Source organism: Merops nubicus, unplaced genomic scaffold (assembly GCF_000691845.1).
Source record: "Merops nubicus isolate BGI_N331 unplaced genomic scaffold, ASM69184v1 scaffold43309, whole genome shotgun sequence".
NCBI lineage: Eukaryota > Metazoa > Chordata > Aves > Coraciiformes > Meropidae > Merops > Merops nubicus.
The window spans coordinates 1-26,590 of NW_008633853.1; the positions used below are offsets into that span (position 1 = coordinate 1).

General features: G+C 40.0%; 1 protein-coding gene across 1 annotated transcript in view; it reads left to right on the plus strand.

Moving 5' to 3' along the window:
• The first annotated feature begins 428 nt into the window (after positions 1-428).
• The window catches only part of USP37 (ubiquitin specific peptidase 37), a 32,875-nt gene continuing 6,713 nt past the window's right edge, over positions 429-26,590 (plus strand). Inside the window, exons 1-18 of the mRNA XM_008948385.1 lie at positions 429-584; positions 4,124-4,295; positions 4,847-4,947; positions 6,146-6,327; positions 6,694-6,768; positions 7,356-7,453; positions 9,007-9,091; positions 9,955-10,116; positions 10,587-10,718; positions 12,602-12,725; positions 12,980-13,185; positions 14,234-14,351; positions 15,548-15,627; positions 16,965-17,129; positions 18,600-18,665; positions 19,832-19,982; positions 23,690-23,942; positions 26,355-26,521. Of these exons, the coding sequence (XP_008946633.1) occupies positions 429-584; positions 4,124-4,295; positions 4,847-4,947; positions 6,146-6,327; positions 6,694-6,768; positions 7,356-7,453; positions 9,007-9,091; positions 9,955-10,116; positions 10,587-10,718; positions 12,602-12,725; positions 12,980-13,185; positions 14,234-14,351; positions 15,548-15,627; positions 16,965-17,129; positions 18,600-18,665; positions 19,832-19,982; positions 23,690-23,942; positions 26,355-26,521 (2,493 nt within the window). The remainder of the gene's footprint in view (positions 585-4,123; positions 4,296-4,846; positions 4,948-6,145; positions 6,328-6,693; positions 6,769-7,355; positions 7,454-9,006; positions 9,092-9,954; positions 10,117-10,586; positions 10,719-12,601; positions 12,726-12,979; positions 13,186-14,233; positions 14,352-15,547; positions 15,628-16,964; positions 17,130-18,599; positions 18,666-19,831; positions 19,983-23,689; positions 23,943-26,354; positions 26,522-26,590) is intronic.

Genomic DNA, 26,590 nt, shown 5'->3' on the forward strand with positions numbered 1-26,590 from the left:
GGAGTGCTGCGGGGTGGGGGGACACCGTCGGCCAGGGGACCCCCGGCCGGGCCCTTTCGGGTGCCCGCAGCTCACGTCCCGTCAGGAACGAGCTCATTTTCCCTCCTAGGTTTCCTCTGAAACTTTGGTTTCTATTTCTTAGCGACTTCCCTAGGCACTTATTTTTAAATTCCCTTAAATCTGTTGCTGTAAGGATTTGCAGAAGTTCTTTTATTAATTTAAGTTGCCTTCACGTGTGTATTAACTCTGCTTCACCGTGTTGAAAGATAGGAGCAAAACAATTCTGCCTGTCTTCTACAGAAACTTTAAGCCACGCTTTTATCGTTCTGCAGAGATTATTAGGCCAGCCTAGTTACAAATTTCTCCTTTTTAGCAGGTTTTTAAGGTGGAGTACGCTTGCTCTCGCTGGCGCTTTTGTGTGAGAAAGCATGGCTCCCCTGAAGGTGCACGGACCTGTCCGGATGCGCAGCATGCAGACTGGGATTACAAAATGGAAAGAAGGGAGCTTTGAAATTGTGGAGAAGGACAACAAAGTGAGTCTAGTGGTTCACTACAATGTTGGAGGAATTCCAAAGACGTTTCAGGTATACCAAACATTACAGCTTTTGTTTGAGCGGTGTGTGGATTGTGCTCTTTTGTGAACAGCTGTCCTCTTCAAGGCTATTAAGTGTCACACAAACTTCTCTCTGTCACCGTTTCTCGTTCCTCACTTCCTGCGCACTAATCCCTTTGTATAAATCTCACATAAACTATTCACGTCTGTTGCTAAAGGATCTGCCAAGGTCTGCATCAAGATACCACTGTGTGGAAAGAACTATAAAGCAGAAAAAAGTTCCCAAAGCTTATAGCACCGTGGCTCACATGTTCAGGTTTTTGGAATGTGTAACCTTTCTGTTGCTGGTACCTTTGCAGAATCTAGAGGTGAAGATCCTGAACGCTTTGTACTAGCAGCTTTCCCAACTGAAGAGTAATGGTGTTAACACACTTGCTGCCTTTTGCTTGTTTGTACAAGACTACTGTACAACAATTGTTGCATTTTTAGGTTTTAAGTATGCTGGGTGATGTGCCTCCCTGGGAGGTTGTGGCAGATCACTGTTAAAGACTCTTTTGCACTGTTCATCCTAAAAATTCCCTTTTTTTCATTCTACAGTTGTTTTCAGCTCGGTCTTCGTAAGTTTTTAATGCAAAATGCCCTATATCAAAAGAATGCACAGGAGTGTTTTTCTGTAATAAATTTCTCTGATTTAAAAATATGTGGAGGATATAAAAGCAGTGGAAGAAGGGGAAGAAAAGAGTCTTGTTTAGCAACTTTATAACGACCTATACTCATTTAAATGTTGGCTTCTGCTTTTTTGTGCCACAGTTTTTCACCAGGGCTGTTCACCAGACCTTTCTCTGAGCCTTTTATTTCTGTGTGTGGACTCAGTGAAAAAAAAGTGCACTTTGTTTTTGAAAGATCAGGCTTTGCTGCCTTAGTATGCTGAAAAGTCTCCACAAACAATCTGTCAGACTGTGTTGCCTTGGAATCAAGCCGTGAGAAAGTTATTGGCTGTGGATGGTTCCTACCTCTGTTGCTGCAGACTTGAAAAGTATTGTCTGCCTGTGATGCTGTGGCTGCGTGTTTGATTTAATCCAGCGTTGGACTGTGTTGCTTCTGAGATGAGTGGTCTCTTCTTCCTCTTGTACCTTCCCTGGGTGCTTGTTCTGACACACTCCTTTCTGCCTGGACGAGCGTTGATGTGGTGTGACAGCGACTCGAAAGGTGGTTCCGTGGGGAAGATGAGCCATGAGTACAGGTAACCATGGCCTAAAGGGGCAGCTTTTGTCCCAGCCTCTCACATCTGCGGGCTCTGGCACTCGCCAGATATCGCTTTGAGGTCAGTGGAGGGTTTTCACAGGAGTTAATTCAGGGAAAGGAGCAAACAGGAGATCTGGTGAAGGGGGTGACACGGCACCGAGCGGTTACAGCCACAGAAAAGGAAGAGGAGGAAATGCCACATGTTCAGACTGGTTATCTTTGGCTGGTGGTTATTTTTCACCGGGACCCGCTTTCTGGTCTTACTCATCTTGGAGCAACACAGACAAGGGCACAAGAGCGTTGGTGGGGGCGAGCAGCCCCTGCCTGCTGCTTTCCCCTTGCACTTCAGACTTGGGCTTGAGTGTGGTCTGTGTGAGCTGGCCCCAGTCTGTCACTGGGCCCGTCAGTGCCACTTCGGGCCTGACAAATTCCTGGTAATTTTGCTTTAGAAATAGCATTCCTTATTTTTGACAGGCTGCCCTGGGAGAACTGTGACAGATTTTCCCACCTTTTTTTTTACTTTCCTGTAGTGGAACATCTGGATGGATCCAGAGTTATATTTCTTTCTATAGTGTAATCAAATTTCTTCTGTCAGGTGATGTATTTAACTGATGTTTCAGAGCTTTGACTAAGTTGTCCTAGATGCTAGATACATATTAAAAGAAATATTTAATTTACCCTCACCTCCCAAGACTTTGTGACACTGACTGGATCATGTAAGGTGCATGGAGAATATGGATGGAGTTCTCTCAGAATAGTATTTTGAGTGGGAATAAGTTGTTTTGTACTGAGATGGTGAAGTAACTGTAATCTTTTTTTCAGTGGGCTCAGTGTTTTAAAGAGGATGAAAAATTTGGAACCGCCCCCTTCTCAATTTTTGCATCTTTGAAGGCATTTTTAGTTTATATTTAAACATACACCCCCAAAACCAAATCAAAACAAAAAACAAACAAACAAACAAAAACAAAAAAAAAAACCCCACCACACCACCACCACCAAAAAACAAAACACAAGGATTGAGCACAAAGTGTTTCAGAAGTGTAATTTTCCCAGCAAAATAAACCTTTAGTTTTGGATTGAGGTGGTTTCCAGCCTCTCTTATGAACTGCTGCTGTGTCTAGGTTTGCTTTCCAATAAAATAGCTATCTTCATGGAAAAAAAGAGATCTCACTGGTGGATGTGGAGTGCCTTTTACTACCTCAGTTTTTATATACTTGAACAAATCTAAGTAAAAATCTGAAATAATTTTTATTTTTAAACAAGATGGGTTCTAGAGCAATGGATAGCAAAACTTTGGCATTGGAATGTAATTAGTGTTCATGTCTGTTAACTGATCATTGTTACTTAGATGGCAGCGTGGTGCTGAGCAGGTCAGGCCCAATGAGGAGAAGACTCCAGTCTGATGGGACACATTTTACTCAGTCTCGTGTGGCACCTGACAGCCTTGGCTGTGGTTTCCAGTCTTGCCTGCCATGGCAGACGTGTAACTAGTGCTTGATCTTAGGCAAGGCTAAAGGAGCAGCAGGAAAATGAAGAGCTAAGCAAAAAAGAACAAGGGAATCAAAAATGAGAGTATGAGGGTATCCATTGTCAAAATGCCATGCAGTCAGCAGATGTGTGAGACATTCTTTTGCTGCTTCTGCTTTAGGAGTTACCCTCAACCTGTGTGAATAGTAGAGCCTTTACTGAACAGCCTGTTCTCAGAGGTCACTTAACATGAAGTAACAATTAAGTAATGGTATAATAAAATACCAGTGGCATTATTAAGGAGGAGAAAATTATTCTTGTGCTTGACCAGAACCCTGAAAGTTTTGACACTGCTTAAATATTATAATGTTGCAAGCAGACTAAGCCTGTTTCTTATTGACTTACTCCTTCAGCCTATTTCTTAAGATATGTCAAAACTGTGTGGCCTGAGGGCAAATTATGAAAGTAAGTAGAAGTTTGTACTTAACATTTAAAACTTTCCTCATCTTAAATTACGTTTCAGACTTGATGTGGAAGTTTCAGACAGCTGAGTGGGACTGTGAAGTTCTTATTCCTTTATGTTCAAAAATGTCACACTTGGTAGCAAAGCAAGTTTCAGAAAACTTATCGAGGATTATGGGGATTGTTGAGCTACAGTGATACTGTCCTTTCAGTTCTCTCAGCTTCCAAGATCACCGGTTACATTAATTCTGTGATGCTTGATGTTTGCTCAAAATGGAGCAAAGTATTTCGGTGTGAGTGCTTCTTACCCTCTTTGTTTTAAATGGTTTGTTTGAATTTGTAAGTGTTTTTGAGTTTTAAAAATGAATTTATGTTTATAGTCACTTTTGTTTTCAGCTAAGCCATAACATCAAAACTGTGACCTTACGACCAAATGGCAGAAAACTGTGCTGCCTGATGCTAACACTAAAGGATACCAGCTTCCTGACAATTGATAAGGTACCATTTAAAGATGCCAATGAAATGCGGATGTATTTGGATGCAGTCCATCAAGACAGGGTTCATACTGGTAAGCACAGCTGTAAATCATCTTAATAGCAGTTTGGAGGGGGGGGACCAGTGCTGTGTTTTCTGTTATTTCTACGTTAGCCATTTTGTCCTCCCTGTGTTGCTGACTTTCTTTGCATTTGTGTAAATGCTTCTTTCTGGCCCCGGACCCTAATTTTTGATATATACCTTTCCCATAATGTACCTTTGTCATACTGAAAAATAAGCAGAGATTTAACATGTAGAAATTGTTTATACTGTAAGTATGTTGGTATTTGAAAAACTCCTGTCTATCACACAGGCCTAGTCTCTTTCCTTTTTATTTTACCTCTTATTTTATTTTGCTCTTTTTAAGGATAGGAACTTTAGTACCAACGGAGTAAATGAACAATGTAAGGGTTGTCCACAAGCATGTGCTCATATCTGCAAACTCAGAATATTGTACTGTCTGTTGGCAAGTGATCTAGCATGTCCCTTACAAAATCAGAACTGCAGATAAATAACTTCTTACAAATAAGAATGCCAATCAGTTAAATGACAATCAGATCAAATCTTGTGTACTTTTCCTGTCAGCTGGGAAACCCTCTCAGGGATCTGGCAGCTTTGGAGGTGTGCTGGGCAGCAGGACCACCCAGAAGGAAGCTAATAGGCAATTCTCTTATGTAGAGAACCAGGTTTGTTTAACGGTTCAAGTTTCTCCTTTTCCATTAATTGTATTTCATTCATTTCCTCCTCTCATTCTCTTACTGTGCATTGCAATAGCACTGTAAATACTTATTTCACATCCAGAGTGGTGTAATCTAGAGGGCTTGGGAGAGGTGTGGTGGTTGGCAACGGTACATCATATATTCCCTACGAATAAGAAAAGCCAGTGTCTGGCTGTGGTAGATGGAGTATGTTGTTCTTGCTGAGCTATTAGTCAGGCAGAGAAGAAGCAGAAATAGAAGGAAAGTACATGATTAAGACTTGCTTCTCACATAGTTCTGAATATCTCTGTACTGAACACCTTGCATAACAGCCAAACATGGTATGGTCAGTGTAGGTCTTAATAAGTTAAGCAAACTTCAGCTAAATGTATATATTGAAAAGCTGCTGACCCAGTTCTGTATCAGAATAAAGTTAGTTACTACAAAAAAAGTGGGTTTTCTTCAAAATCTTTGTTTTTCCTTTTCTCCCTGCGTAACACAGTTTTCATGGTGCATCTACCAACTTCAATTTACTTTGTCATCTGTGAATATGCTTGTATTTCCTCCCTGAGGGAGAATATTTTTGATGTTGTCCCAAACCCAATTTTACATGTTGCTTAAAGACAATCTCACAGTAGAAACTTTAAGGCTCTGTATACAGTGGTAAAACGAGATGAGTTTAGTTTTCAAGTCTAAAAGTGAGCAACTTTTCTTAATCAGCCAACTATTAGCTCTTTCAATCACATGTGGCACTTGCTTGCCCTAAGGCTGTCAGGGCCTTGTTCTAATTGTGTGGGGTTTAATATGGTCCTTTCTTGTTTTTTTTTTAATGGCACCTAGAATTGATCTGGAGATAGGAGTTGTGCCTTGAATTTTTTTAATGTCAAAGTGTGTAAAGGAGATTTTAAAAACTGAAGTTCAACTGGCTTAGCATTGGAAAATGAGAAGGAAAATTGGTTACTGCAGGAGAGTTTCATGTTTATGATGTGCATCGATACAGTCAAAATTTCACCCAAGTCTCATTAGCATTAAACTCTCTGAATCTATTAGAGGTAGCACTTTTCTGCTTCTGGGTGCCACACTGTTGCAAATAAAGCGGGGTTGTAACTGCTAGATGAAACTAAAGAGGGTCACGTTTTTCACTGTTTTGGTTGTCTCCCTTGCCCCCTCCACTTGGGTTTTGCAGACTCCTCCCAAAAGAGTGACCATGGAAAGTAAAGAGGAAAATCCATTTCGCAAGGTGCTGGGTCCCCCAGCAAGAACATCTGTTAAGAACTCCACTGGAACTGGAACACCTAGCAACAGGGGGAACATTTCGGCACCTCCCACGTCATCAGTCCCTCACAGAACAGGCTTGTTGGAGAATCGGTAGGAGTGTTACCTTCTTGCTATGATATTGTGACAGTTTAGCTTTCTGTAGAGCTGCAGGTGGAACTCAGTACACCTAGAAGTAAGAAGGGAATATGTTTCTTCCTCTGGTTTTGCTGTTACTTTTAAGAGGAAGTTAGTAGGTGCCTTTCTAGCCTCTGGCTGGTACTGGCACTAGAGCTTTACGAACAGCATAAGAGTTGGGCAGACCAAAGTCTTCTCTGTAGGCTATGTTATAAAAGCAGAGGTTGTGGAAGATTAGGTGCAAAATGCACAGGAAGCATTGAGGAGCTCAGCTCAGTTGGAAGAGGATCCTTTACTAGCCTTTCTGAAAGAATGACTGCTTCAAAATTTTTTTGTCGTCAGTGAAAAGAGGAAAAGAACACAACCTCCTGGTTCAGAAATGAATGAAGATTATCCCAAAGAGAATGATTCGTCAACGTAAGTAACCATTGTGTCTAGTTTCTGATTCAAACTCTTCGTTCATTCCTAAAGGTACATTTTTGTAAAGAGTGCTGGAGTATTTCCTGTCTCAGCAGCATGTTCCAGGCTAGCCACTAGTCAACTTCTGAACATACTGGGTACTTTAAATGGGATTTGCATTCAGCATTAATGAGGGAAATGCAACCTGCTCTGGCAGATGATTTTCAGGAACTGGCACATGCAAATATTGTGGCATCTTTTCTTTTGTCAGTTTAGTCAGAACTGTCATATGTGCTTTATGTGCATAGCAGTAGGTACCTTCTTTATTGAGATTGAAATTGCTTTGATGCTTTCCAAAACAAAATTTATGAAGAGAAATTGCCATTTGGAGAAAAAGCTCCCATGTGCTTGAAAGCACATTTAATCATAAGTAATAAAGGTTGTTTAAATGACTTCATTAAACTTATCTGTGAGCCAAGTTTTAACTGTTCCATAGTCAAGTGTTAAATGTGATAGGGAAGAAATGCTTTCAAACAAGTTGTATCAAGGAGGAATATCCTGTGTCTTCTATGACTACACTGACTTACACTCTTATTTATCTGTAGGAATAATAAGGCCTTGAATGATCCAGCATGGAAGTACTTGAACAGTAGCAGAGAGAAACAGTTGAATCTGAAGCAGGCAGAGGAAAATAGGACATCAGGTAAAAAAAAGAAAAAAAGAAAAAAAAAAAGTAAAGCCAAATGATATTTAGCTTTGATCAGTATGATTTTACCCATTTGATATTAGCTTAGAAAGTTGCTGCAGCACAGGTGGTTTTCCTAATCTGTTTTCCCTGTGCCACTAACTTTCTTGTTGCCTACAGAGCCACAGAAGAGATAGAAACAACTTGCCTTCATGTTGAAAGCATGTCCTGCCCTAGTGTGACCCTGACCTTTATACTTGGGTGCTGATGCCAGCCAATGTGCTGGCTTGTTTGAAAATTCAACAAGCAGCTTCAAACTTCATTCCAAGCTGCCCTGCCCCTTGGGAAGGCATTCCTTTAAACACCTAAGCATTTCTTTTTTGCTTGCTTGCTTGCTTATTTTTAAAACTCTCCTTTGCTGTTAATACCTACACAAATTATAGGCTGTTTTTCATGCTGAAAATATGTACAGTTTGCTTTTACACCTGTATCACTTCCCCAGAAATTAGCAAGGAAACTCTGGTGCCAGGACTCTTGTTCTGTTTGTACCCAAGTTCTGTTGGATAATAATGTGTGACAAGGTTTTATTGACAATGTAGAAATAGTGACAGTATGTACATAAGCTAGTAAGCAACACCATTCTTCAGTTCTACTAATAAATATTAAGCCTCTTTCCCCACAAAGAGGAAAGCACTCAAGGTCTTGGTTTTATGGGGAATGTTGCTGAATGCATTCTTTTTTTAGTGCAGCTCTGATGGGACAAACAGGTTGGTGGAGGAGCCAGTAAGGTGAACGTTTATCTCTGAATGAAAATCTGGTTTGCTCTTTAGAATCAAAATTAGAATCTGTGAGTGTATACCTGGAAGTCCAGCTAACAGTATTCGGAACTTCCTTCATATATCTGCATTTTTCAAAGTTGCATGGCTCAAACCACTTCAAGCTGGGATAGAAGCAAATATTTATTCATTATCCAAACAAAATAACACTGTGATTCACCATAATAGGTGGGTTTTTGGCTCTTGAGAGCATTATTTTATTTGGCACCGCTGAAGCGTTAGAGTCTCAGGATCTGACACAATGATACCAGAACAATGAAACAATCATATTTTGCCCCAAGCATCTAGTAATTTACTGTGGAATTTGGAATGGGAAGAGAAACCGTTTTCACTTCTGCATTATTTACCGTGGATTTTGAGAGCCCTATGTTAGAAACAGTTACTGAGTTTTCTATTATGTGTCTCTTGCATATTTGAACAATTTATTGTCTTTCAGATAGTTGAAAATTCATTGAATGGTCTTAAAGTTTCATATTGCAGTTTGGATTTGATGTAGATTAGGATATTAAATACATTATGTATTCAGCATGCTTTTACTTACATGTGATTAATATTCTCATTAGTACTTCTGAGCATGTGTGTTAGGACTTTCCAAACCAATTCTGGAAAAGAGTATTTGAGGATTTTAATTTTCTAATTTAATTTTAATTTTTGTCTTTTTAAATTAGTTATATATTGTGTAAGTAGCTGAGTTACTGGGAACAGAATGACCTGCCTCTCTTTCTGTTTTTCAAGGTATTTTACCACTGCAGTCATCCTCCTTTTATGGTAGTCGGTCCTCATCAAAAGAGTTCTCCTCTGGCAGTTCCACCCTGGACAGGTATGACTGATTCTCTGGCATGAATTGTGAATGACAGTTCTTTCCTAGGAATTAGGATCTTCAATATCTGGTATGCTTATCACATGGTCTATAGCTTATATATGTAAAATGTGTGTATATATATCCCACCCTGGCCTCCCAGGAGTGCAGTCTAAGTATTCAGTGTGGTTCCAGTTGCTCCAGTAACATCTATGAACTCTAGTTACTGCCTGCAATAGGTAGACTCCCTAAAATGGCTCAGGTATCTTGTAGTCTTGTGAATGACTGATCCAGATGATACCTAAATTCTAGCATGAAACACTGTATTTTAATAACAGTATTTTAGTAATACTGAATCCTGCTGAGGTTGGGATTATTCTGTGTTGGACACTGTGCAATCAAACTGTTGGTCTCTGCCCTAGATAGGTGAGATACAAGATCAAGGAAGAAAAGAAGCCTTGTCCATGCTTTACACATGAGAGACTGAGGTCCAGAGTGATTAGGTTACAAGAACAAGAGGCTGAAAATGAAGACTCTGGTCCAGACGTGGATTTTAAGCATAGCTTAGGAGTGGTGATCTCGTACTACACAAGAGTTCGTCCTCTCGTTATACAGTGTGGGGAATTGTTAAATATCTTAAAGACAAAGATTGGTTACACTGCATGCATGCCTGTGGATGGAAGAAAATTTAATCAAAGAAAGTATATTGGTGCTCTGGGAAGAGTTCTCACTCACACCTCTTTTGCATTATGATCCAGGGCCGTTATCTCGTGTGGCTTTGCCAGTCCTTGTCTTCTATAGCAATACAATTCCAGTGTCACGGACTATAGATATAGAAGGAAGAGCACTGAAATCTTACACTTCTTATCCTTTTATGGTTTTAGGTCTAGTGTATCCAGCCAGACCCCTTCAGCCAAAAGAAGCCTGGGATTTCTTTCTCAGCCTGCCCCTCTTTCTGTTAAAAAAATGAGATCTAATCAAGATTACACAGGGTGGAACAAACCCCGAGTGCCCCTTTCCACCCATCCTCAACAACAATTACAAGGGTAAATTTACTTTTCTTTATCTAGCATGCACACTTTGATCACCAGAACATGCACATTCTATTTATAATTTATTTAATGGGAAAAAAAATCCTGACATGAATGAATACTGAGATAGAGAACACTTCAATTCTGGAAATATGTATTCTTAAATTAACTTCCTGCAAATGTTAGAGATGTAATAATTGCAGGTAATTCATCTTGCTGTCGCTCACTTTCACGATTCATTTCTCCATCTTTGTATATACACACTTTTTTTTAAAATTTGGATTGTAGAAACTCACGGATGGTCTCCTGATAAATGTCACCTCCTGTGAGTTTTTAGTTCAGTCTGAAGGGCAGGAAGACAGCTCCAATGAGGACACTCTGGGGAGTGGTAGGGGTGAACATCCTACCTGTTAATAGTGCTGTGGTTAACACTGGCATGTTTGTACATTGACATACATACCATGTTCAATCTTTTTTTTTCTCAGATTTTCAAACTTGGGAAACACCTGCTATATGAACGCCATTCTCCAGTCCTTGTTTTCAATTCAGTCTTTTGCTAATGATTTGCTCAAGCAGGGTATCCCATGGAAAAAAATCCCACTGAATGCACTCATCAGGTAAAATTCACTTTCTAGGAAGGACATTTTCTCTTTCATTAATGAGAAACTATTTTGTAATACTGAAGCATCTTTGTAGGGGTACTTTGCATGTATAGATAATAAGATCCTAGAGTTCTCTGCGTTTTGTAGTTTTGCTTTAGAAATAGGAAGTAGGCTCTTAAAAAATTACAATGCTGAGTCTTTTTTTACAGGCAGTCTTTTATATCTTCTACTGTATTTCTAGTGGCAGAGTGAGATGCTTCAGAGGGAATGCAAGAAACTGAAAAAAATAGTTGCAGAATAACTTCTTTTGAAAACATTACCAGCTAGGGTTTAAGCTGGTCACTGACTTCACCTTATATGTGAGGGCTTGTTGCTTTTTGGAAAAACTCCTTTGTCTAGGAGCTGTGGAGAGTGTTTGAGTTCTGCATACTTAATCTTTTTCTAAATTCGGCTGAACTTTCAGTTCAGTCAAACCTCATGTTAAGAAACTCCAAAGGTTTCTGTAATATGTAAAACTCACTTCTCTTGGAAATTTTGAATTCCTGTGCCATTAAGATTCCATTGTATGTCTATCAGAAAGACAAATATTGTTTAGGGTCATTCCTATCTTTGCTGTGTCTTCTTGAACTCTTTCTACACTGCTTGGGATCAGAGTTTGTTCCATGTGCCTCTTGAAATGGCCTTTCCCTGATTTTTTTTTTTGTAGAAATACCTCTGAAGCTGGTGCCCCACATACTTAATGGTAAACTGTGAGGGTAGAGATTGTGCCATAGTCCCTCTGATGGAGGGTGGAGAGTGATCTGTGCCCAAGTACAGGTCAGAGTTGATAGTAGCATCTACTTTGGCTTCTATTGGTTTGAGTATGGGCAACTGATCTAATAAAATTAAATTTTTTCTGGTTGAAAAGTGATTGCCTATCCACTACTTTGTGGTGAAAAAGGTGTGTTTCCTGACATGCTTCACTGAGTAGAGGGTTAGCAGAGCACACACTTACTGTAGCTCAGCAAAATAGCAAAAACCTGTTAAGCTGCAGTAAACTGATCAGATTCTTTGGGTAACTGAATATTAGTTGTTGGTTTGAGGTGGGAGGGGATTGCACAGGTGTTGTGTGTCTTTTTTGTCTCTCTCTCTCGTGGAACGTGACACGTTTCCATCACCTTCCCATGTATGTGCTGTGACCGAAACTGCTGTGCTTGGAATATATTGGGTGTGCATTTCCTGTGAAATTGTAAAGCAGTTGTAAAAGATAACTAGACCACAATAACTTAGAGGCACAGGTAAAGTCAAGTTCAAAAGCTTTTTAACAAAGCTCCCAGAATGTATGTAGTATGTAGTGTATGTAGCTTGAACTGAGGAACTCCTCAGGCTCCCTGACCCAGCTTTTTTTCTACTCCCTTGTAGTGTTTTACTGCCAAAAGAAGTAAGGCTTTAAACTGAATAGAAATTTAAAAAAAATTAAAATAGAATCCAGTCCGACCGTGCAAGCTGAATTTAGTGATTTTTGTATTGCTTATTTTGGTACCATGTGATTTTTGTATCTCCCGTCAGTACAAATGTTCTCAAACAGCATTGTGGTGGGTTTTATTTTCTTTATTGTAAAAGGTATAGCAGAAATAAGTTTATAGAAGTTTATAAGGCTTTTGTCTTTGCCTTAAAAGATTGTGGAATTTTTTTTTCTCATTTGGGACCTGTTCCAATGATGGCCTCAAATGAGATTTCAAAATACATGAAATGGAAAAGGTTAATTATATATGAGAGATTTTCATAGAGACCCCCACAACCACTTATCACAGGAGAAAAGCTTTTAGACACTCTTAAAATGAGGTACCAGGAGGTTTATTTTGTTCCTCTAAAGTCCTGGAAAGCCAATCAGTGGTTCATTGTATTGACTTCTGCAGACGATTTGCCCATCTGCTTGCAAAGAAGGATGTCTGCAGCCCTGAGGTTAAGAAAGAACTGCTCAAGAAGGTGAAAAGTGCCATTTCAGCTACTGCAGAGAGATTTTCTGGGTACATGCAGAATGTAAGTACCATATTGTCTAGAAACAATTGTGTAATTTGTTCAGTATTTGGACTGCACTGAACTTCTGCCAAGCTTCAACTCTGACAGTGACTTGAACTTTTGATTGAATGATGATTGCCTGCTGTTTGTTAGAGCAGAACTACCTTATTATTGCTGAATGCAATGAACTAAAGCACAGTTTCCCCAGTCTGTGTGCTTGAGAGAGAGCTGCTGAATGAAGTTGTACAAAATCACTGAGTTTACCCCATTTTTAGGATGCACATGAGTTCTTGAGCCAGTGTCTGGATCAGCTGAAGGAAGACATGGAAAAGTTAAACAAAACTTGGAAGAGTGAGCCAGTCCCTAATGAGGATAACTCTCCTGGACGGGCTTCTGATGACCTCTCAGCCACCAAAGTTTATACCTGTCCAGTTATCAGTAACTTAGAATTTGAAGTTCAGCATTCTATCATTTGCAAAATGTAAGTATGCTTGAGAGCTTTTCTCATACTTACCTTAAAAGACTGGGAGCTGTTTCCATCTTCTCTGACTTATCTTCAGGCTATAACTAGAACTAAGAACTATGTTGTCTCCCAAGCTATATATTTAGAAAATATTCTATGGTCTAGAAATGTTGTCAACTTCATACCACACTGTCTGCTGCTACAGACCTTCTTTAACAGTTTCATACCATCTAGTTCTTTGTTACATATCTAGTGGAAAGCCTCTGTTCTTTGGTGTGTTTTTTTTTTTTTTTCCCCCAGGAAATGGGAAGCCATGTTTTTAATTTGTTCTTTCTAAGGGCTGTCAGGGAATGGCATTTTTCTTTTGCCTCTCTAGGTTGTTGTGGAAGAAGATGTAAACCAGAGTGTCTGGGCGTTCATTGTATGTAACCTGCACAGCACATTCCCATACAGGGTGCTTGCATTCCACAGAGTTTCATGAACACAGATACTTGGGGATATTACTTTGTGTTTACTGTATTAGTTTTCTAAAATGATTAAATTGCATGCAGGTAGTAATTGTTGAAGGTGAATGATTGTAGGGTCATTCATCTTCCCCCCTCAAAAAAGGCATAAGAAGATTGAGGGGTTGGTTTTGGGGGTTGTTTATTTTTTAAATTGACTCTACTATTTTGTTTCTAAGACTGAAAGTATTTCTAGGCTTTCCTTTTTCTGGGCTGGGCTCACTTCTTTTCTCCTAAGAACACTGAATGAAGAAGGTGTGTTCAGCTACATCAGAGACACTTTGATTTCCCCTATACCTGATCACTTGCCTCTCCAGAGCAGTCTGAGTATTTTTGTTCTCACCCTTATACACGAATGTTTCTTTCAACTTCTGAAGCATCAAAATGAAATCCCAAAATGCAACTTTGTCATAAGCATCAAACCGTTTCATTTTGACAAGTGAAAATAGATTGATCAAGAGGCATGTATTTACTTGGAAGTTACTTTAGCCTAAAAAATGTAAGCTATCATTAACTTCTAGTATATTTTTCATTAGACTTAGGTAAGTGTGCTTCTTCTTTAGGTGTGGTGAAACAGTCACTAAACGAGAGCAGTTTAATGACCTCTCCATTGACCTTCCTCGAAGAAAGAAATTGCTTCCTTCCCGATCAATCCAGGACTCCCTTGACCTCTTTTTTCGGGTACATAGTTCTGGGATTTTATTTTTTTTTTTTAATCCCCTCTGGAGTATGTGTATGTTATGTACCATATGTAAATTTAAATTGCTTTAAACTGTATAACTGATTATTAGTTTCTATAACAGTGATTGCAGGCATGTGAAGTAATTAACGTTGTGCTCTTTTGAGGCTTGTACATTAACACTATACAAGAGTTTGTCTTGCAAAATACGGTGCAGAAATTAACTGATCCTTACAATACTGCTGTAAAATAGGCAAACTTCCCCATTTTGTGCTGGAAGAATTGAGTCACAAACAAATATCAAAGAAAGAAGGGGGGCTGTCAGATGCTTCCATAGCTGATGTACTGGCCTAAATTAGCATGGAGGAAAAGGTCATGCAGATATAATAATTTTAAAAATAGTTGTAATATGTGGATGTTTGTCTTGTAAGTAGAGCTTCAAGGTGAAGTTTCTGAAAGCTAAAAAATGAACCTTACATCTGTGAATTAGTGTTGTGTTTTGTCGTATCTTGAGACACACCTGTGGTTTTTGTCCATTTACAGATAATGTTTTCACCATGATAATTGATGTACTTATTCCTCTGAAAGCTGGTGGAGGTCTTATAATCTTAAAAAAATTCTTAAAATTAGAGTGGTGTCATTTGGCCTCAAAGAAAAAGGCTGTAGAAATGTTTGATGGTTAAGTCATGTAATTTCAGCTCAGTGATACTTCCCTTTTTGCTGTTTGTTCAGAACCCTAGTGCAGCACATCCTTGAGAAGTTTAGATGAGGATAGCTTTTCAGGAAGAAAGTTGAAGGTCTGAACACAACAGGAAGCTTCATGGCAAATTATCCTTGACCAAAGGTTATTAGAAAAAAAACAAAAACCTGTGTATGGGAGAGAAAACTGTAAACCTTGCAGAATTGTACCCTGTCTTTGGAAGTTAATTGGTCTCAACCGTAGCTAATTCACTGGTCTGCAGTAGACTTTCAGGAAAAATTCCACATGTGTTAGTGGATATATTGTCAGATTTTAAGTTCTGCTACCTGTCCTCTTATAAGATGCCCTCTTGTTAGGTCACGTTGAAGGTGATTATAATTTTAAGTGTAACTGCTGTTTTGAAGGACTTCCATGATAGCCAAAAGCCATGTGCTTTCTGCTGAGATCCATTTGATGCGTCTTTTGTTCCACTAGTAATTTTTCTGTTCTCTTAAACAGGCAGAAGAGATCGAGTATTCCTGCGAGAAGTGCAATGGAAAGTCTGCTGTTGTCACACACAAGTTCAACAGGCTTCCCAGGTAACTGCTGACATCTGTCCTTTCTTTCCTGGAAGCACGTGTTGCCAAAGTGCAGGCAAAAGTCCCTCAGAGTAAAGCTGGGAGGTACGGTGGGTAGGACAGCATGTTTGGTGGTCAGCACTTCAGAAAGATGCACGTGCAGACAGTCATCTTCATGCTGTTCTTTATTTTCCCACTAAAGAATTCTCCTGGGTGTCCGCTGAAACGCTTCTTTCTTCCTCACTGTTGCTACACAAGGCGGGTAGAGTTTTCCTTTTCCCCTTTTCTTGTGGTTTCTGGGAATGAGGGAAGCAGAAATAGTAAATATATTCTGGAAGTGTAATATTTTGTGCTCGGCAGATGTGGTGGGCAGGACAGAGTAGGAGGCATTGGTGCCAGAGGGTATATAGAGGGTTTTGCTTTGATCAGTTAATTATTCCCATGCTGATACCTGTTTCCCCTTGGTAAGCAGGGCATTTTGAGGAAGAAAGCAGGCCCTTGAGGGTTAATGGCATGCTGTATAGGTTCTGATCTCATGGGTGGGTTGATTATTTAGAGTGGAAGTGCTTGGAGGGAGGGATCAATTTCTCATGGGGTGTAAAGCTAAAAATCTGTTGGATGACTTTATCTGGCCCGTGTCCTTATCACAGCTGTACTCACAGTAACTTCTTAGTGAGTAACTTTGTGTTTCAGTTAAGTAGTGTATTTATGCTAGCACTGCATAACCTCTGTCATTTTGAATATTAGCACAAGAGAAGTGGCCGTACAGCTGCATGATTTAAATAGTACAAACTGCAGCACAGGTGAGAAGGCTCAGCGTAAGGAGACCTTTTCAGGCGCTTTATACTGTTGTGATCAAAAGCTCTTTCAAAGAGAAAGCATCATGACAGATAAACCAAGTGCTTATCTTGCACTGAGCACAATACCTCCTCAGTTTTGGGCAGCTATGTGATCCCTCCATCACAGTCTTGAGTGTCTGGGAGTAATATACTAGCATTCTGGCCTATAATGATAATATTTTGATTGTTTCCTACCTCTCACTGCACAGTAGAAATAAGGGGTTTGATAAGAGCTGCTTGCTTCTGCTTGACTGAAGGGCAGGGTGATGCAGATGAAGCCTCTTCAGTCAGCAGAGCCTGTGCTCTGCACCTTGCACAAAGTTGAGTGATGGACAGGAGGGTAATTACCTGTCTTTTGCCTGATAAAAGGTGGATAGAGTTTCCCTACCACCCCAAAGTAATAATTTGGTTTAGAGTCGGGTGAATGTGTTTTGTAAACAGCACTACTTTGGATTTTGAATAGTTTTTCACTGACTTGTGTCTCGAGATGAACATTTGTCCTTCTCTCCTATCTCTCAGGGTCCTGATTCTTCATCTGAAACGATACAGCTTCAACGTGGCGTTGTCTCTCAACCATAAAGTCGGGCAGCAGGTGGTTATTCCAAGATACTTGACCCTGCTTTCCCACTGCACGGAGAGCACCAGGCTGCCGCTGATGCTGGGGTGGAGCGCCCATTCTGCCATGTAAGTGTGCGGCTCGTGGCTCACCCACGCCCTGTTCAGCACGTGTGTCACAAGCCAGGCAGTTGTCAGGTCTCCTCTGGAAGATGTCTGGGCCAGGCAGTGTTAAAATGACACGGCTTCAGATGCGCACGGCTCGTTTGTAGCTGTGCTGTCGTGAGAACATACATGGAAAAGGCAGCGTGGTAGAAGCAGGAGGAGGAGTTGGTGGGGAGTTATCTAGGGTGTATTTGGTAAGATAATACTCTTCACTGTAATAGAAAATAACTTTCTATGCTTTTTAAGAGAGCTTTTGTTTGTAATTTCTGACCTCTGTGCTTCTTCATCTGAATACTCTAGATTACCTTTCCCTTCACAACACACTTAACCCTGTGTAGGAGGCATAACATCCTACCTCCTTCTCCTGATTTCCACTTGCACCTCCTGTGCTGTCATTCATTTTTCGTTGTCTTTCTTTAGTATCTGAGCAGGTGATATGCTGGAGATACACTCTCCTTTTCCCTGTGGCAATTATTTATGTACAGCTGCTTGTCTGAGTCTTTTGGTCACAGAATGCCAGTTGTCAGATGGGAATTTTGTGGCAGAATAAGGAGGAAGCAGCCCTGCGGTCTCTTGTGGTCCCTGGCTAGTGACACAAGCGTGATAGCTGTAGTGAGTTAGGAAACCTCTGCTGTATATGTTTGCCAGCATGGCATGTGCTTTTGTGTTGAACATTTAGTGACATTTGACATTTACGTGGATGTTTCCCAAGACTTTCCTTTAACAGTAGAAATCTTTAGCACAACAGCTTAAGCTAACCAGAACAGATATACTTGAAAATATGTTTGAAATAGCTTTCCAATGTCTGTCTTTTTTTTTTTTTTGATTATTCATTGAAGCCATTCTGATTGACCAGAGAGTGGAAGGGTAACTAGGCTGGAGAGAAGCAGCCCTGGTTTGAGGGGGAAGATTAGAAAAAAGTTTTCTGCATTGGCAGCCATCTGGTGGATGGATGTGTAGGGATAGTGGTGGACTTTGAGGAATCTATAAAAGGATTAAATGGTGCAGGAAGTTTATTTAGAAGAATCTAGGTAAGGGAGGAGAAAAGGAGAGATGGGACGTGCCAGAAAACTGGCTGCTCCAGACAGCAGCAGGAGACTGTGGTTTGGGAGCAGGAACTCAAGTGTTGGTGGGAATAAAAACTGAAAGAATGAGTTGTCTTGACATGGGAACACAAAGCCTTTAATTTGTGAGCTTGTCCCTAAGGGTGAATCACTAAAGTGATTGAAGTTTAAGGAATTATATATGGTTTTGAACAACTGTTGTATATTCATAGCAGGATGGATTTATTACTCTAATTCTAAGCATTTAGCAAGTGCATAATGGTATTCCACTTATTTCTTTGGTCATGGATTTGCATGCATAGCAGACAAGTAAATATTTATTTTTTTAAAGGCTGCAACTGGTGCAATAAATACTTTGCTTTTTTAATAGTTCCCGTCCATTGAAAGCTTCCCAAATGGTGAACTCCTGTACTGTAAGCACTTCCACACCTTGTAGGTGAGTTATAGCTATGAAATGCCCATCACCTGGGGTTTCGTGGGATAATTTTAAGGGATTTTAAAATTTTCTAATTCTTCTTCAGTCTTTCTCTGTTTGTTTTCTTTGTATTTTTTTTCTATTGCAGGAAATTACTTCAACTGCTGTCTTTTTCCATATTTGAGTTTTATTGGTGTTATATGGTAGCTGAAATTACAATGTTACCATTTGCCTAGTTAACATTTCTTTTGAGAACTTTTGGGGACTTGTAAGCAAGCAGAGGTGATTTATTTTTTTTTTTACAGACACAAAGCTGAGCATCAGAATGAAAACTGGATTTAGTTTGTACAGATGATTTGTTACTGACAGATACATTAAACTAGCTTGCCTTTGTAGTTGCAAGTCACATATATGAGAAGCAAATGGTTTCTAATTCTGCAGTCTAGCTCTTTTCTCAGTTCTGGCCCTGAGGAGCCAAAATGTGTGTTTTGGGAATAGGTGGTTAGTTACTTAAGTTTATTTGTAAGGGTGGGTGGGCTTTGTCTTTATAGGCCATTTTGAAAGGCTGGTTTTTGATGCAGTGAAAAATGTGGTATAACGCTGGATAGTTCTGCATCATGGAATACTTAAAGACCAGATTTCCTAATGGAGCAGAAATCAAGACTTCCCCAGGCTCCCCTGTCTTCTGTTCTAAGCAAACAAGAATTTATCTCAATGAAAGAGCAAACAGGAAACCTAAAACTTGTGCAGATTTGTGCTTTCTATATCCTGGTAATGATGTGGGAAGTCCTGAGTCCACCTTAGTAAGCTTCAGAGGCCAGATGGTTTGTGCCAAGTTCTACATGTTACTGTGGACTCGACTCAACTGAGTACAGTCTGGGCTTCCTAGGTAGTAAAGTGCAGAATCTTTGGCCTTATAAGCAAGAGCCCCACACTTAGTAACTTTTCACATTGTAAGTTGCTATTGCAGGCTTGAAGTAGGTATGTCAGTTAGCCTACTAAAAATACACCTTTTCTGAAAACCCTGATTACTTAATTCATTGCCAATCCTTGCAGTTTGTTCCCCAGATTGTTCTGCCCTGCAGTGTGGAAGTTGGGTGTTAACACTTCTTTAATGGTTACTTCAAAACAGGTTTGTACAACACTGCAATGCTATGAAGTGTTATAGCCATGTTTTTCATTTACAGAAAATACACTTTCAAGTCAAAGAGCTCTGCAGCACTCTGTGTAGATTCTGACAGTGATGACGAGCCCTTGAAACGTTCTGTTGCCCATAGCCAAAGGTTGTGTAACATACAGAGTAGAGATCAGCAACAACTGCAAGAAGAGCCAGAAAAGGTAAGGCGAGAAACCCACCAGCTTTCATATACATAGATGCTATATGTGCCTGTGCCTGCCCTGTGCTTTTCTTAGGGTAGACTGTGAATAAAATTAATGTAAGATAAGGGCTTTTTTTCTCCTAGTTAATATTGCCATGTTGGTAGGGGGTGCTTTGCTAATTGACCTCTCTGTACAGTTGCCTTGGCTTCCCCCTGGGAACAGAGGTAATTGGCCTGGCACAACTGCACTGAAGTTCCCAGGTTAGGTATACCAGCTGCTTAGCAGTTTTGTCAGTCCTTTGGGTAACTTTTACTAATAGTGTTCAGAGGCTGACATATAATGGGCTGTTAATAGTAAAATTATGCAGTAAAGCCCTTGATTAAATTAGATCAAATACAAGCGGGGCTAAGCAACATATTCAGTGGAGACAACTTCTTGCACATGCAGTCTGTGTCCCCTTCCAAGTGTTGATTTTTAAGTGCTCTTAGAAATGGAAGCTATCAATCTTTGCAGGTGCACACATGGAAGTGTGTAGAGAAGTTCATTGCTGTAAAAGTGCAGTTAACTTCAAACTGCCCTAGAGCTCTTCATTTTTAGTAGTATTAAGGTTGCCAAGATATTTTTTGCCTCTATCAAGGCAGTGTATTAGCAGGTAGATGAGTTGTGTGGGAAGGAGTGATGACCCAGAAGGGAAAACAAGAAGGATTAGGGGATTATCTTGCAGTACCACTTTCTTCAGCTAAGAATGTTGCAGGCCTAGTGCTTAGGACAAGAGTCCTGCATCCCTGCTTCTCTGAAATTTTTGACAATGTTCATGGGGTTATTTTAATCGAGAGACTTGTGGCCTTAATCATGGCAATAAAGGACAGACGTAAAGCTGGCTGAATAGCAATAGGTAACAAGAGGAAGATATCTACAGTTTCTGATCTGATATGAGTATCAAATCAAGGGATGATCCGGAGCCACTCAGTATTTAGTAAATGTTAAAATAAATAACAATAAATAACTAATAACTCAGAGCTGGGAAGGGCTGCCAGTATGATGAAGCTCAGAAGTACGGTTAAGCATGGTCTTGACAAATCTGAGAAACTGCATAAAAACAGCAGAGGTTGTTCAGTAGGAGCAGGGTGGGAACAACTAGGGGGGGCAGTGTGCCTTCAGAAAGGACACGAAAGGTGACAGCTGATCTCAGGGTCAGGCTGGTTGAAAAGAGAACTGTACAGGCAGAGGCATAGCCTGCAGGTTGTGTGAAGTAACTCTCCTTTTGTCCTCAGCATTGTTTTTTAGCTGGAGTTCTGTATCCACCTTTGGGCTCCAGACTGAAAATATGGGTTAATTGGAGAGAGACCAGAGAAGAAAATGAATGGTCAGAGGTCTAGAAAGGAATATTTTGGGGGAAAGAGCAGGCAAGTGAACTTGTGTCTTTAGTTTAAGGAGAAACCTAAGCAGGGCTTGTGTCTTCAAGGAAGGGAAAGAAATTAATAGAAACACTTGAGCTGTTTTTCCTGCCTGTGGTGGACTGAACAAGTAGTAATAGACTAAATTGTAGGCAGTAATTTTTAGATTACATATGAGGCAGAACTTCCTGGTGCTCAGGGTGTGTAGGGATGGAATGGATTGCTTTGGGAGAAAGCAGAAAACCCTTTGATGAAGGTCTCAGGAACAGGGTAAGCAACTGCTGCCCTATGTGGCACATCTGCAGCTGGCTGGGGGTGGGGGAAGGAAACTATGTTGTCTTTAAAATTCCTCTTATGTATAGATAAAGTATTCCAAACTGTCCTAAACAATTCTTCCTTGAGTTTTGTGAGGAAGTGTAGGTAGTCTATCATGCAAGCCCTGTGAGTGCAGAAATTGTGGGAATAAAGCCTATTAATTTGAATAGCAAATGAATTACAGGCTTTCCAGCCTGTTGTGAAAAAGAGGCAGTGGCAGTGATGATTCCATGTAAGTGACTTCATTCTTTGTGACCACTCGCATCGGCCGTTCCTCAACCACAGGCCTGACCAGCCATCTGTGATCAGATCATTTGTCCCTCTCAGTCTTGTCGTGAGAGGACCTGGTCCTTGGAGGGGACCTGGTGCTTCACCATTTCCCTTGATACATAGCAGCTATGGATGGGGTTGTGTTGGGGACTTGGCAGTCGCTTCGTAGGCCAGTACATTGCCTACAGGGCACCATTTGCAATTCAGTCCTGCTGTGTGGGAGAACATCTGGAACAGCAGGTGTATACAACATGGGGTTGTAGGGGCAAATAGCTAAAGCGGGCAGAACTGCCGTTTCTGTGACTTCTGCCTGTTCAGATGAAGCAGTATTTGAAGTACTTTTTAATAAAAAGTACTGACTTAAAGCAGCCTGTCTTAGAGTCTAAGCTACTTAAAATCTATGCAAATAATTTCTAATAGAAAGGTTGTATTCAAATAATGCAGATGCTGCCAAGTCTTTAAAGTCCAGCCTCTGAATTAGTGGTAGTTGTTGGCAAAGTGCCTGGAACCAGGGTTTGCTGAAGAGCAAAACCAGTTTTTACATTAGTAGCCTACAGGTGCAGAGAGAGGAATCAGAAAGCGTAAAAAGCTGATACTCTGCTTTCCTTATTCAGTGCATGAACAGATGTGAGGAGAGAGGTTTGAATTTGTCAGTTCTACTTCTTGGAGGGCATGTTGTCTAGAAGAAGCAATTTTGTTGGCTAATTCATTTGCTAATCTTGTTTGATAAGCCAGTTTTAATACAGAATGTTTGCTATATAAAACTTGGCTTGCTCATCAAAAGCTTGCTGTATTCAAGTAAAAAGCAGCAGTAAAAATGTATTTGTGTTCATTTTAATGAAGTTCAGAGAGCCATCCAAATGCAGTTTGGAATAATACCCGGGTAAGTATACTCTGCTAGAAACTACTTTACCCCATTTTTAACATAGCATAGGAAAAAAAAATCCAAGCGTATGGTAAGTAGTGGAATTGTGCAAATATGTGTACATGGAGGTTAACCTCCTCATTAACAGTTAACATCAAAATAATTGAAATTACTATATTAGTTGCAAATCAGTATGCTATAGGAGTTGATAAGTGTCAGTTGTAGGAAAACAACAATTAAAAAAAAGCACAGATTAAGTTAAAGTCGTTTTCCTTTCTTCCAACTTAAAGTCTTTCTGTTCTCCTTAGGAAAGAATAATCCCCTCCCTTTCCCTGGTTAACTGTTTTCTTACTTGGCTTGTGGAGTTTTGCCCCACTCCAAGATGTCGTATGGCAAGTTTGCAGCACCAAACCTAATTTTAGTTGCTCTTCATACCAGCCTGATTTCAGTTCCTATTCTTCCACCACCATATTCAATTGCTCTCATGTTGATACTTCAGCCTTTGTTAACAAACTTGCAATTTTGCTACTTGTGCCTCAGCACTAACTTGCCAGACGCTTGAGGATTCATCAGAACCTAAAAGTGAAACACACGTGTTGCAGGAAAGGAAGAAGGGAAGAATTGTCTTGTGCATGTTACTCCACAGGGCCTGTAAAAACTGGTTGTAGTTTATGTTTAAATATTATTCCTTGGAGTGATTATAGCTACAAAGTCTGTCTCTCCATTGAGTCCCATATAACTATCTGTTTAATGTTGATAAAGCCAAGCTTCCACTCCCTAGCTTAATAAAATATTTTTTTAAATCTCCACAGAAATGTAAAGCTGATATTATAAACCTGTTTATTCAAGCAGTTAATCATAACTCCATCCATCTCCAGGGTTCCAAAAGGAGTAAAATGGAGGGTGATAAACCTGAGCTGAGTAACGCTGGTTTTGATGGGATGAGCGAAGATGAGCTGCTAGCAGCTGTCTTAGAGATTAGCAAAAGGGAAGCTTCTCTGTGTCTGAGCCATGATGAAGATAAGCCCACAAGCAGCCCAGACACTGGTTTTGGAGATGAAGAAATTCAGGAATTGCCAGAAAACCTGGAATCTATGGAGATGGAGAAACCCAAAGCAGCATTAGAGTCAGGTAAGGCAAAGTAACCCTCTTAATTGGCCTGTAATGAGCTAAAGTGGGTTACTGATACCATCAAGTGGTGGAATCTGGGTGCAGGTGAGCTGCTGAGACTGCCTGACTTCCTCAGTTTTCTTACCATTTCCCTGTGTATAAAGCATGTAATTCAATGAACTGTCAAAATGTGTTTTCTTGTATGTCTGTCACCTTACTTGAAAAAGTGAGGTCACCTTCAGGGTTAATTTCCTTTTTTTTTTTTTTTTTCCCCTCTCCTTATTAACACATGCTTGCACTGGTTACAGTACCAGACAATTCAATTTACTAAGATTTGGCAACGTCTGGAACATAATCTTCCATAATCAGAAAGTGTTTTCATTTCTATAGCTGTTGCAGCCTGGGCAGCATGGTAGCAGTGTTCGTTTTGCTGAAGTGCAAAAGTGACATCTGGGGTGCATAGGACTAGAATGCTTTCATAAATGCAGTTATTTTGTCACTAGTTACTGATGAATTTAGCTCTATCTCTTTAATCTTTTCTCGTATTTAATGTGACAAAAAACCCTTGAGCATAACCAGCATGTGAATTACAGCCTCTGACCCAGAAACACAGTTAAGTACAAGAAGGCGGCTGTTTGATCTCAATGTGGGGAAATTGAGGGTCTTCCTTTAGTTGGCTGAAAGAAACTGAAGTCTTTATCGTTTGCTGTGCACTATATGCATTCAGTCAGATTTTTAATTCCACTAGCCTGGTAAAACAGACCAACAATATGCTCTGCTTTTCCTCTGAGAAGCAGGAGGTTCAATATTAACAGAAAAAAAAAAAAAACAAAAAAAAACAAAAACCAAACAACACTTACTACCAAAAATCACACTTGATTCAGTTCTTGACAGCTGCACGCTGGGAGGCAGTGTATAAGAAAACCAAGTCTGTGGTCAGGCTTGTTTGTGCCCTCCTTTATATACACTAGTCTTGCTTATAGCTGTGTGAAAGAGTTGTGAGAGTGTAGCCCCGTAAATATGTCTCGCTGTGTTTTCTTTGGCAAGTCTAATGTAATTATTTGAAGGCTCTGTTGGGGTTATTAAGCCAAAAGTATGTGTGAGATAGAAGCTTCTCTGTTTTCCTGATGAAGAATGCAGTTAAATGTTGAACGTTGCATTCAGCTTTCTGTATTTGTATGTGACTGAAACCCACAAGCACTACTCAGGGCACACAGTTTGGCGTTCAGGTGGGATGTGTTTGTCTGGTGAGTTACCAGTTAGGACAGCTGAATGTAACACTCCTCAAGTTCACAATCTTAGGTTCTATTTAAAGGAAACCTAACTGCAAAGGATGCTCTACTGTATGTTTTTAAACCTGACGGATTTAACTTGGTCCACTTCTTGTTACCAGTAGTAATCTTTTTTTTTTTCTTTTAAGTAAACACTGTAATTTGTGGTGCTTCTGAGAAAGGCTAATTCAAATATGATGGAAGATGTCTTTTCTGTTACATGATCCTCAAAAAATGGTTCTGTGAGTTGAATGAGAATTTCTTCTTACATTGGAAGTTTTCAAAGGTCATGTAATAAATTCTGTTTGGGTTTCTATCTTAAGAGGATTAGACTGGTGGATTATAGGTCTGGTTCTGGTGATCTTGTGTTTAAGAGGTCACAGATACTGAGACTGCCTTGTATAATCCTTGATAATAGCTAATGAGCAGATGTTGAAGTCTGCACTGGGCAAACCCCTGAAATTTCACATGTTGCTGCATGATAGCTGTCAGAGCAGGTCCTCACTCTATCAGCTGCAAGCAAATAAGAGAACCAAAGTGTCCTGCCACTGAACGTATGCCATGGTTGAATGAATGTTCATTCCAGAAGTTTTGTAAAATACTTCTGCCACACTGTTCACTTTAAAGGTGAACTGAAAAATTATAATTTGCTTGCACTTTTAAAGCTAGGTAGTGTTCAGAAGATTGAGGCTCTTAACTGAAGCAAAAAGTCGACAAATTTAAACAGTGCTTGAGTTTCGTGCTTCCCCTGTCTTACATATGATTTGGTTTTGTCTGTAGTACTCTGAGGCATAATATGCAATGCAAATTTTTATAGTCTGTGGTTCCTCCTAGAGAAATTCAAGTGTCAGCTTCACAACTGCAGAAACCCAGTAGTGTGTGACATCTTTAACTAAAGTTACTGTTTCTGAGTGAACATAAAAGGCTGGGAAGAGAACAGGTTCAGGAATTCATCACATGGTTCATCTTATAACTGATAAAATAAGTGTAAGATTGTGCTTTGGAGCTTCTTTCCATTTGACTCTTGGATGGTATTTTTTATGGCTAGAGAGCTCTCCCTGTCAATAGATGTCACTGTGCTGCAAGGTTTGTGCTGCTTTAGAGAGGATTTAGTTGGTAACAGAGACCCAGGAAAGCGTAACTGTACTCTCTGATTCCTCAGGTCCTGCCAATTTCACTGAGATAACTAAAGATTTTGATGAGAACAAGGAAAACAAAACTCCAGAAGGCTCCCAGGGGGAGGTTGACTGGCTGCAGCAGTACGATATGGAGAGAGAGAGAGAAGAACAAGAACTTCAGCAGGCACTGGCTCAAAGCCTTCAAGAGCAAGTAAGAAATAAAAGTTTGCTTCCTTGATTTGTTGTCCCCAATGCTGGAAACATGACTAAAGGAAAAGCT